At 26.4% G+C, this 13009-nt stretch overlaps 3 protein-coding genes across 3 annotated transcripts; 1 reads left to right on the forward strand and 2 right to left on the reverse strand.

Annotated features, from left to right (window-relative positions):
- Window positions 1-1305: 1305 nt before the first annotated feature.
- On the reverse strand, window positions 1306-1625 carry OCT59_004389 (uncharacterized protein; the record flags this gene model as incomplete). The annotated part of the gene is made up of 2 exons (XM_066148244.1): window positions 1306-1526; window positions 1598-1625. The coding sequence occupies 2 exons, from the start codon at window positions 1623-1625 to the stop codon at window positions 1306-1308; spliced, it is 249 nt and encodes an 82-aa protein (XP_065996863.1).
- Window positions 1626-4687: 3062 nt separating this feature from the next.
- Window positions 4688-7034, reverse strand: OCT59_004390 (uncharacterized protein; the record flags this gene model as incomplete). The annotated part of the gene is made up of 1 exon (XM_025316345.2): window positions 4688-7034. The coding sequence occupies one exon, from the start codon at window positions 7032-7034 to the stop codon at window positions 4806-4808; it is 2229 nt and encodes a 742-aa protein (XP_025180694.2). The 3' UTR covers window positions 4688-4805.
- A 4110-nt stretch (window positions 7035-11144) lies between these two features.
- On the forward strand, window positions 11145-13009 carry OCT59_004391 (uncharacterized protein; the record flags this gene model as incomplete). Its single annotated transcript, XM_066148245.1, has 7 exons — window positions 11145-11210; window positions 11283-11415; window positions 11629-11759; window positions 11837-12689; window positions 12760-12789; window positions 12860-12907; window positions 12975-13009. 7 exons carry the CDS (start codon window positions 11145-11147, stop codon window positions 13007-13009), a joined length of 1296 nt encoding a protein of 431 aa, XP_065996864.1.

The following is a 13009-nucleotide window of genomic DNA, read 5'->3' on the forward strand; positions in this document are numbered from 1 at the left end:
GCGCATTTGTACCCATAATTATGTACATAAATTTCCAATCTCCACAGAAAAAGAGCTCAACTGGCCAATTAACACCATCCTGATCGATAATTCCACTATTTTTCAAATCAAATAATTGATCTTGAAATAATTGGCCAACTTTTGCTAAATCTTTATAATTTTCATGACCAATATAAAGGCAAATACTGTAATTATATAAGAAACTAAATTAGTTAAAAAATTTATAGTAAAATCAATAGTAAGAATAGTTAAATTTTACCAATATTGATGATCAGGTTTTAAAACCTCTTTTTTTTCGTTTAATAAACAGAATGTGATCATTACATGATTCTGACGTCTTCCCACATTTCTGCCATCACCACCTATTTTGATATAAAGAGTATCTCCTGGAAATATTACAGGATTTTGTCCTGCTTTCCAAATGGGTATTAATATTTTAAGTATATCTAAAATAGAACGAAATGCACCATTTCCTATTTCATGATCATCTACTAAAATATCATTAACATTATTATTAATATTATTATCAATATTAGATTGATTATTAATTTCGTTATCTATATTAAAAATTCCTATATGAATTTGCATATTCATAAGTTCGTTCATTTCATTTCGACGATTAGCAACCAAATATTCACGAAAAAGAGTTGGAACAACTGCAGCTAAATTTCTATATCCATCACGACCTAAGACTGCTTCATCACAAATACGTACAATAGCATCAACTCTTGTTTGAATTGCAGAAGAATTATTTGGATTTTTGAATTTAATATAAGCCTGCTGGTCTTCTTTATAATCAAGTTCAATATAACATAAATGGACAATTGGTTCTCCAGATAAGTTTGTCAATTTATGTTTGATAATTAGTTCATCAATTGCTTTCTGCACATCTCTTCCGAAGCTATTCAGTCTTTTGTTTTGTTGTGATCGTGAAGAAATCTCTTCAAGTGGCCTTTTACGCCTATTATTGTCCTTTATTACAGGTTGTAAACCAATTTGTAAACGAAAATTATATAATGGTTCAATATCAAAATCAAATAAACGAGGACCAGAAAGTTTAGTTGATCGATTCTGATTGATTTTCTAATAAAATAATATAAAATTAATTTGTGTATAAAATAAAAATCATTATATTTCTTTTAATGTAAATATGAATTACATACCTGTAAAAACAAATTAGTAACTGCCGTAGAGGATTTTGTGCTACTAATATTCCAATCTACACGTCCTTCCTTCCAATTTATAGTATAGCATACTTTTGAATCTGTGATATATTTGGTTTCACACAAGAAAACTCCATTCGTATTAGCAATTAACATCGAATGTTTCAACAATGTAATCATTTGGTATCGGATATTGAAAAGTACTATTTTGGGATTTTCGAGTCAGTCTTGGTATGGAAGGATAATTCCCCACTGCAATAATATTGTAATATGAAATGTATAATCGACCATTTGATATATAACGTGCTTCAATTCTTGAATTATTTGGGTAGTCATGTATAAAAACGCGACTAGAAAAAGAGTCTAATAATTAAAAAAAAAAATTTTTAGTATTTTTATTTTTGCTAAAAAATATATACTAGAAAGCATATTACTTTCGTTTTCTGGTGCTATTTCTACCATTTTGTTTGTAATTTAAAACTAAACAGTTTCGATATTGAACATTTCTAAATATAATACTCACCAAGCCCAAACCCTTAAAACCAATTCCAAGACAATTCCCAACAGGTTTCAAAGTTGCAAAATCCAGTTTCGAAAGCATGCGTAGCTGGTGCGTAACCTTCAACAATTGGCTTAAATATGAAATCAGCATTAACGTCATTATGCATTATTCAAATTTGTCACAAATTTGATGTTTATTTTGATCTCATGTCGATCAAAAATTCATATTGTCACCAAAATTTATTTAGTGGTATGAGCCAAATCAGCCCATATGGCAAAAAAAAATCAAGAAAATTTTTTTATTTGCTTAATGTATTTATCTTTTTAAAAGCTATTTAATTTTAAAATTTTATAAAATTCTAACAATTAGATTACAAGATATAAGAGGTATCTATTATAAAGGTATCGTACTATAGAAAGAAAAGGTTAGAGAATTATACATTTTTTTTTGTTTGATTTTAATAATCTTTAATGAACTCAATGCTAATATTCTAAGGCAAAGCAATTTATATTTTTTTCTAAGTCTTTTTCTTTCTTTTTTTGAGAATTATTTTACTATTCTATTATTTGCATTATATAGATAATTTGAATAATCTATATTTATATTATCTATGTGATACAGATAATATAAATAAATATAGATAATAAAGATAATATTTAAATATTTAACAAATTTATAAATTTAATAAAATTTCAAAAAATAAATACTAAATTTTATTAATTTCTTTATAAATTTCTGATAGAAAAATATTACTTATAATACCTTTCACTGAAAATTGAAGCAGAAATTGATAAATAATTTTTAGTTAAATTGGAAACCTCTCTTGATTTCCTGCTTATTATTTAAAATGGTCAGTTTTAAATTATAATTGCAGTAATAAAAGATATTAATTTCATTCAGCATTTTAATTTTCTGAAATATATATATATTCAAGCAATTAATTTTATTATTATAAAAAATAGTTTCAGATTGACTTTTGACTAAACTAAAATTTTGAAAAAATAGTTTTGGTAAGTATTCTTAGTAATAACATACTTTGAAATATCACAGTAAGATATCATCAATATATTTCTTCGCAGTAACTGCACATTTGTTTTCTATTAGTTAGAAGTGAAAAGAGTCTTCATGATTATCATATGACATACAGTATGCATCATAAGTCAAAACTCTTGAACTTTTGTTCACATGTATTTTTTTGCATATTTTTCCAATAATGCAATAAGAGTCAATTATAAATAAAAAAAAAAGAAAAAATGTTAATCGCTTATTTAATAAACCATATAAAAGTTTATTATATAACAGTAAAGGATAAAATTGCATTAAGGTACTATTTATTATTAAAATGTTGTAAGGATTTGAAAGGCAATATCCAAGTGATTTTATCAATTACTGAAGGGACTTTATACTTGATAGAGCATGATTTAGATTTTAGATGGTAGATTTTAAAATCACCTATTGAGAAGAAACAATACCTTTTTAACAGTTGAGAAGGAACTTTTTCAACAATCTTTTGATATCTTTTTCATGCCAATTATTTGTTCTCATTGAGGTCTTTCTTGAATTCAGAGAACTGGAAGCATATTGTAGCCACAGTTATGGTTCTTCTCTGTTTTTAGGAATTTCCAGATGATAACAAGATTTTGAGTGCAAGGCTTTTACTGCATGACTAACAGAAATTAGTAAATGTAACTTGATGCAAAACTTTGGGAAAGCTAATAGTAGTTGTATATCACTGAGATGCTGTGATCTTTTATGTCTTTCTGAAGGATATCTTCATATATTTAAGATTAGGCAAAATGTTCTGTTACCATGCCAATTTAATCATTCATATTTTTTTTGGTTCAATAGTAACAGTACTCATATTTTTTGTATTTCAGATTATTATTTAGAAGAAGATTGCAAAGTTGATGACAATATGTAATTAAAAATTTTGGACATTGCGATTGCATCAATGAAATTCAGTCCAAAGTCAATAAACAAATTCCCTGAATGAATAATAACATTAAATAAATATATACAACATGAATAATTAATTGTATATTCTTTTTTAAAAATTGTATTTTTAATCCAAAAATAATTTATTTCATTTTCTATTTATAATAATTGTTTATTCTGTTTATTAAAATAAATTAATGATTGAAATTATTATGATAATTAAAAATATTTATATTACATAAATTCTACTAGAGTAATTTGAGCACCCTGTGATGCAAGAAATTTCATTGAACTATAAATAATTTGTTATAAAAAATATTGTATGTTAATAGAAGGAATGCCTGGAACTCATCCAAGACATACTTTGGCTTTGATGTGTAAAAATAAATATTCCTTATTATCTATTGTTTAATTATACTTCTTGCAAACAAACTTTCTTATGCATTTAATGTACTTTTATAGGCTCCTCTTTAGTAATTTAACGATAATTCTGGCCCTCAAATCTAATACAATTATCATTATGTTTGCCGCAGCTAAATCGTTCTTGCTGCAACTAAATGTTTTGATTGCCAATTTTGCTTGGTCATCAATACTGAATTGGTTTGATGCGTTCGGTTGAACTATTAAATAAATTAATTATTAAATTGTTCATTATAACAACGAGAAAAAAAATTAAAATTAAAATACAAAAAAGCTTTAAATAAATAAGAAGTTTCAAAACTTTTGCTTTGAAATTTACCTATCAAAAATCCAAAGAAGTTAATCGAAACTGACAACTAAAAATTCCTAAATAAAAAAAATCCTCAAAAGAAGTTTTGAAACTTACATGCCCAAAGTCAAAGGAATCAAAACCAATATCTATAGATAGAGAAAAAAGAAAATGATTTTGAATTAACACTTTGAAAATTACTGATTTGACCTGTGTTACAATAGTTAAAAAGAAAGAGTTTATGGAAGTTTTACATGAACGACAATAATATCTAATAATCAAAACCAAAATTAGATACAAAATTCTCAAACAAAACTTATGGAAAAGACGTGGATATCAATACAGATAGTTATTCATTTGTAGTATTAATGAATTTGGTATTGGTTAAGAGTTTTAAAAATTAAAACGTTTATTTTATATATACTTTTTGTAAACATTATTAAAATAACAAAAATAATTATATGAAATAATATGCCACTTTTCTCTCCTACTATTACTATTCTTCCTTATTAATTACTTCACATTTTATTATTCTCTCTTTTTCAATTTCTTTCTTAATTATTTCTTCTTCTGTCTTTTCTATTTCTATATTGTTTTTACTTTCATTTTCATTTTTAATTTTCTCTTCATTATCCTTATTTTCATCTTTGACATCCTCTTTGATATCTTCTTTCTTCTTATTCTCATCTTTACCTTCTTCTTTCTCATCTTTGTTGTCGCCTTTGAATTCTTCCCTAACTTCTTCTTTCTTCTCCTTATTTTCGTCTTCGATATTCTCTTTCTTCTCCTTATTTTCATCTTTAACATTCTCTTTCCTATCCTTGTTTTCGACTTTGACTTCGCCTTTAACTTCTTCTTTCTTCTCCTGATTTTCGACTTTGACTTCCTCCTTCTTCTCCTTATCATCTTTAACTTCGTCTTTTTCATTCTTGTTTTCATCTTTGACCTCGTCTTTAGCTTCTTCTTTCTTCTCCTGATTTTCATCTTTTACTTCCTCCTTCTTCTCCTCATTTTCATCTTTAGCTTCGTCTTTTTCATCCTTATTTTCATCTTTGACTTCCCCATTAACTTCTTCTTTATTCTCTTCCGATTCTTCACTAATACGTTGAGCTTCTCGTAAAGCTTCTTCCTCCATTTGTCTTGCAATTTCTTCGGGTGACATATCTTTATATTTTAAAATTAATTCATAAATTTTTTCTGGAATAAGGTGAATATCATTACGATACAAAACCATAGTCATCATAACTTCACAAGGAGGTAATAATCTTTCGGGAATTTTTTCAAGAATGTCTTTAGGAAATTCGGCTTTAGGATTTTCACTAATAGTTTTATACATTTTTCTAATTTGATAATGAGTACAATAACCAAGGTCAAGATGTACATCCATACGACCAGGACGAATACAAGCAGGATCAAGATGTTCAACGTGATTTGTTGTCATTATAATAATATTTCCTTCAGCTAAAATATTACCATCCAAACATCCCAAGAAAGTTGATAAACTAAATTTTGAAAATAAAGATGGACCCATTGGACCATTTAAACCAGATGGACCAGTGTTATCTTTTTTATCGATAGACAGAGATTCTATAGTACTAAAAAATGAAGAGGATTTTTTTGTTCGTTTATGTAGAACTTTTGATTGCGTATCAACATCTTCAAGTACAATAATTTGATTAGCAGGAACCGAACTAAATGCAGCGCTTAATTCATTATCATCCGAAATGGTTTTAAGATTTAAATAATAAGTATCACGAGATAAATGTGAAGAAATAGCATTTATCAAACTAGTTTTCCCTGTTCCAGGTTTTCCATATAATAAAATACCACGTCGATAAGGTATACCAATTCTATCATAAAAATCTTTATCATTTACAAAAGTATCTAATTCTCTTTTTAATAAGATTTCTTGTAATTCATCTAATGCGACACTATCCAAATTTCTAACACAAGATAATGTTTGAACATGATACCAATAAGAACTATTTCTTTCATATCTTGAACGAACTTTCATTTTTCTTTGAGTTTCTAAATAAGATCGTGTAATTTCATTTAAATAATCAGTTATAATATCAATACTTGTACTCGATTCTTTAGTGGTTGTAATAAAAATTGAAGGTTTTGGTTTATTTTTACTTGAACTTCCGTAATTATAATAATCATTATTATTGTTGTTGTTGTTATTGTTATTATTATTTTTATTATCATCTTTCTTTTCTTCAGGAGGCATACTGAATGCTACATCAAATTTTAATCCTTTATATTCAATAGTAATTTGTTGATTTTTCTCGGGAAGAATATTAAAATTTGGAGGAGCACATTCATCATCATCATTATTATTAACTGAATTTGTATGTCGTACAATGAATGCACCTTTATCTAATTGTTTTGTTTGATTAGAAATCAACCAAGATAAAGCTTCATAAAATATACTAGCAGATAAATCACCATAAATTCCCTCATAATAATATTCAAGTTGAACTGTTACAGTATTTTCATTTCTAATTGGATCATTTAATGTCCTTGAACTAATAAATTTATACATCGCAAGAGCAAAAGTGGAAATTCCTGATGCTATAACACTTGTTAAAAACATATCAACTGTCATTATTCCGGACATGTATGGACCAAATTTCGCTGGAAGCCATGCTAAAAGAACTGTATTCACTTGAGATTGAGTGAATAAATCAATAAAAGGTTGAAAGACTTCAGAGTATTCAGACATGATGATTAATTGAGATCTTAATTAATGGAATGAATTTTTTTTTTGAATAATAAGCTGAGTACTTCTTTCACCCCTTGTTTAAATAACGTTTTGTTTTATCCGCAGAATAATAATTAGTAACAATATGTTAAAGCGAAGAAGTGATTTATTATAACAAATATGGAAAAGAACGATCCCAATACGGAAATGAAGTTCAAAATTTAAACAATGAATATTATAAAGGTATGAGACACAATTATACAATAATTATAATAAATTGGTCAATAATCGGATTCAGGATTTCTAAGCGCCGATTATCTGATTCTTTTAAGAATTCTTCTGATTATCATTAACTAATAATAATAAGTGATCAAGGAAATTTGGTTATGTTTAAACCATTTTCTTGGTATGTAAGTTTATAATCAGCTAATAAGTTTTCGTATGATACGTGTGATTCATGACACTTGAGGTTTCGCACCCGTTATACAAGATCTATTTATATGTCGTGCCAAGGATCGGTATTTATTAAACAAAGAATGAGATGTCATTAAATTTAAAGATTCTTGAATATCTTTCTTTTTAACGTCGCTTATTTATATCTGACCTTGTGTACAAACTTTAATTTATTGGAACATCTTTTCATTGAAATAATAAAAAAAAGTATTAAAGGGTCAGGATTTAAAATATTAATATGGTAATTCATTATTATTCCCTTTTTTGAAAAAAAAAAAGAAATAAATTAAATAGAGATTAGAGAAACAATAAAATCGTAAATGAATGAATAATCCATTATGAACGTTACATTCGTTACATTTAAGGTAACCGATAAGTACGACAGTATGTCATTATTTGATGCTATTGATAGAAATTTAAAATTTAAATGTCATTGAAACAGCAGATTTATTTATTTATTTATTTATTTTCGGTTCAGACTATCATTTACTTTAATTATTTTTTTCATTACTTTTTTTATTTTAAAAAATTTTAGAAATGTTAAAAGTTCCAAAATTTCTTGAGATTGATCATACAATGACTTAGCATGGATTTAAACAAATTCATACGAATCATATACTGTAACGGTAAATTAATTTCGAAACGAGCATATTATTAATAATTTAAAGAAAGATATTATAAATTTTTATTTTTTATAACATATTCGACTTGCGCAGACATTTTTTTTAACAATTGGTCGTACCACTCAATCCATAAATGGTTAAATTTATTAATACTCAATTTAGTACAGTCTATACTCCGAGGTTTTCTTGCCATATATATTAAATCTTTAAATAAATAACGCAATATTTCTATTCTTGTGTTCATAGATTATGAGATTATTATGAGGTTATTATGGTAGTACAAGATTTGCAATATCGACTTGTATTATTGTGATGTACAACTTGTTTATAATAATACCAACACAAGGAATAATTCTTTGTCAAGGTGGTCCAATAAACGAGTCTCATTTCCCAACTGCGTATAATGTACATGCCTACATGCCGCAGATTTTATGACTAATAATGCTCAGCCTCAATGATCTGAAACTGTTTCTTTTTTTATTATCTGATTGTAAAATTGTTCAACATTTAAGACCTAGTTACAAATTTACTGCGTCTGTGACCAATTTAAAATCAAAATCTAAAAGAGAAGTATAATAATAAAACTAAATTTGCCATTTGTTCACTTGATTTGCTATAGATACAATAGGGCAGCTAGAGTACCTTTTTCGTAGTGTTATCTATTAAGTTTAAAATGAAAAATTTATCGGAAAAAAAATCATCAGAATATTTAAATAAAACTGATATAATTTGTACCTTATAGCGAAGTAACTGATTTGAATCTAAACCGTGAGCGACCGACCACCATCACCGTACTAAAGAGATGATTTTTCATTGAAAGAACAATAAAAATCCGCTTCAAAAGAAAGGACATTCGAATATTGAAAAAAAAAAATTAATTCTCCATATAAACAGTTCTACGTAGGTATCGACATGATTATCTGAAATCTATTCATGAGGATTTCATTTAAAGAATGAAGTTTTTAAAGTAAACGTTATCGTTGAAAAATATTTTCATAGGTTAAACAAAAACAATATTGAATTTTTTTTTTAATAAAAAATAATTTTTAGCTATAAAGGTTAGATATAACCCGTATACATTTTTTATAGCTCTCTCACATGTATTCTAGCTCCAATTTGACATACTCTATTAGAAACGAAACGTTTAACCTTATTCTTTACGGATTATTTTGTCCTTGCAGGGATATAGAAGGCATATAATATGAAAATGAAAACTTATCTCCTATAAATAATTGACCTAAACATTTAACATTTCGTCATACATTAGAACTGCTGTATAGCATGTATTATGTATAACACGAAAAAAAAAATACGCGTTACTCTTTCATAGAAAAAGTAAACTGATAGATAGTTTTTCTATAAATATATCTTAGCTTCCTTAACTTTTGTTGACGAAAAAGGAAGCATTATTTAAAACTTCAAAGAGAAATTAAAGAAAGTACTGTGTTTCTACTAATACCAAAGAAATGAAAGAAACCATTTTCCAACAACATCAAAAAGAGTTATTCATTTATTATCACCAAATATCAATATGTAATCTTCTATAAAGCTCTAACATTTTAACCTTAGCTTTTTAAAATCACAAATGTTACTATTATCAAAGAAATTGCTCACTAATGTCTCAATTTACAATTTTTTTTATTTGGAAATATTAGCAGTGCTCCTACCAAGGTTATGTTATTAGTTTTATCATTTAATGACTAGATTCAAACTAACACATCAAATTAGGGGTTTGACATGGGTTGACCTAAGAAAAGGAACATTTATCAGTACATATAGTTGCTGAACCATCTGTGCAGTAACCAATTAATCATATACATATTAATACTTAATCTAGAGCATAATCATCAGAAAAAAAAAACCAAAAATTCAATTAGGGTTCGTGCCAGATTTTAGGTAATATTTCAGGGCTAAGTAAAATCTTACGTGACATAAAATAAAATTAATATTATTGATTAACCTGGGATTATTAGATGATATATGTCATTGTCCTTAGCTATATCAAGTCATGATGTTTAATATCAGCCAAATACGGTATTACTAATGCCCAGCAAAATATAATTATAATGAATCTTTTTAGTTATTTAATCGTTTTTAATTCACGTGATTCTAGAACTTAAAGAACATTCGATAATTCTTCTAGATTATTTTCCTATTATACAATATTATTTTTTATTTTCCTGTACCTGCCGTACCTGCTGCCGCACCTGTCGCAACGCCTGCTGCACCTGCCGCTAAAAACAGGCGCTACCTGCCACGACACCTGCTATGCATGTAGATTAAAAAAAACCATCTAATCCATATAAGTCATCAAGTCGTACGATCAGTTGATTGAATGAAATCAAGTTTTTGAATCTCGATATCATTATTCATTTTGCTATATTCATTTTTTAAAAATTAATTTATAAGGTTATTACTTTACATTACATACAGCATCAAATGGACAAGTTCATTAATCGAAAAAAAAGACGCGTTTATAGCATGCTGCGAAAAAAGCATTACAATAAACGAATATTTTATATATTTATACATACAATAAACAAACGTTCATCGTAATTTTTTAGGTGGGTGTGAGTCAGCACGTTACACAATAAATTTAATTGTTTACCTATCTTACATGGGTCTTATACAGTATTACGTAAGTAATATATAATCACTCATCTATCTATTTTTTTTTTCTTTCTGAAACTTTAAATCCGAATTTTAATGAACCAAACCAAAAAAAAAGAAATATTTGTCCATGCGATTTTATAATAATAACACAAAAGTTCTAAATTAAGGATCATTATGCGATTACTACATTTCCACAATGCTAATTAGGATAGATTTGCATCGAATGGGGTAATTTCATAACGCCAAGGTTTTTTTTTTTTACATTAGGTTCAACCATTCGTTGCAATTTTTTTTTACTTATTTTGCTTCCAAAAAAAAAATTATCTTCGTTGCATAAAAAATTAAAAAATTTGATTTTCTACTTCATTTTAATATTTTATCTGTAACAACTCTGCTGTAGTAATAAGTCCTTTTTTTTCTTATTTATGAAAAAATTTATGAAATGGATACTTCAAGACAAACTGAAGTTAAAAATTTATGGATAGATTATGATCATAGTGATTATCAGGTAAACTTATTATAAAAATATAAAATTTTATAATATTAAAAATTTTTTTTTTTTAATCATTTATTTTAATAGATGCACGCTACAATTTTTTCCACTGATTCAACTGAATCAGATGAAAATACTTCCATTCTTAAAAAAATAAATATTATTGATCTAGAAAAAAGAAAAGAAGTTTACGGAATATGTGGAGAATGTAATGAACCAGGTACAGGAGCATATTGGTGTCAACCTTGTAATGCTAAAAGATTTAAGGAAAATTTTAAAAATTGGACTAGTGGAAATAAAAATATTGATGAATTAATACAACAATCACAACATAATGCCTTATTTTCTATGAAATGTCTTGAATGGTTACCCTTTGAAAAATTTGAAAATGTTACCTATCTTACTAGAGGTGGTTTCAGTAAAATTTATTCAGCTGCTTGGCCCGAAGGAAATGTTGTAAGTTGGGATATTGAAAAGCAAAAATGGGAACGATGTCCGGATAGAAAAGTTGCATTAAAAAGTTTAGACAATTCATCTAATATAAATAATGATTTTTTAAATGAGGTAATTAAATAAATATTGCTTTTAAATTAAATTTTTATATATTTATAAATATAATTTTCTCTTTTAAATATTATTAGATTAAATATTATATTTCAGGTCATTTTCATTTTGTTAATACAGTTATATGTTATGGAATAACTCAAGATCCAGATACTCAAAATTATATGATGGTTTTACATTATTGTGAAAATGGAAATTTGAGAAATGATTTAATGTGCGGTATAATTCATAAAATCAGTCAGCTATTTTTAATCATTGAAGGACTTTCAGCTATTCATAATGCTGGAAAAGTTCATAAAGATTTTCACTCAGGTAATATATTAATTACGGAGGTAGGTGATGATGATTTTAGGGTACCACTTATTGGTGATTTAGGAATGTGTCAACCAGTAAATAATGAAGGGCAATCAGTTAAAGAAGGAGGAGCTTATGGAGTATTACCTTATATGGCACCAGAAGTTTTATGTGGATATAAATATACAAAAGCAGCAGATATTTATTCATTTGGAATAATTATGAATGAATATATGTCAGAAGAAATTCCTTATAATGATATTCCTCATGATCATAATCTGGCTGTTAAAATATGTAAAGGATTTAGACCGAAAATTTCTGAAGTTACACCAAAATTAATTGCAGATTTGATTATTAAATGTTGGGATGCTAAAGCAGAAAATAGACCAACTTCTAAAGAATTACATCAAATATTAAGAAAATATATAGATGAAATTAATGATAAAGATAGCAAAATTTATTCTCAAATAAAAGAATGTGAAAAAATTAGAGAAAGTGAATTAAAAAACAAAACAAATGAAAATGAATCTAAAAATCTTCAAATACATCCACAAGCAATTTATACTAGTAGACTTTTAAATTTCAAAAATCTTCCAAAGCCAGTAAATCCAACTGATTATTTATCTTCATTTCAAGGTAAATTTATTAGTACATTTTTTTAAGAAAAAGAAAAATTGACTTAATATTGACCTGTTTCTTTTAATAGAAACCGTTTCAACAACATTAATAAATCCAAGTAAGTATATAAATAATATGTTTAATTCTTAATTATAAATTATTAGTAATATTTATATTGTTATTTATAGTTTCCGAAAGTGTATCCGAAAGATTGAATTATGAATTAAATGAATTAGGTGAGATAGGATATTTTTTATAGTTATAACAGATAATGTATAATTTTAAATTTTTTTTTTTTAATAGATCTCAATCAAGATGATGATGATTTGATTTTTTAA

This window comes from Rhizophagus irregularis, chromosome 12, assembly GCF_026210795.1.
Source record: "Rhizophagus irregularis chromosome 12, complete sequence".
Taxonomy (NCBI): domain Eukaryota; kingdom Fungi; phylum Glomeromycota; class Glomeromycetes; order Glomerales; family Glomeraceae; genus Rhizophagus; species Rhizophagus irregularis.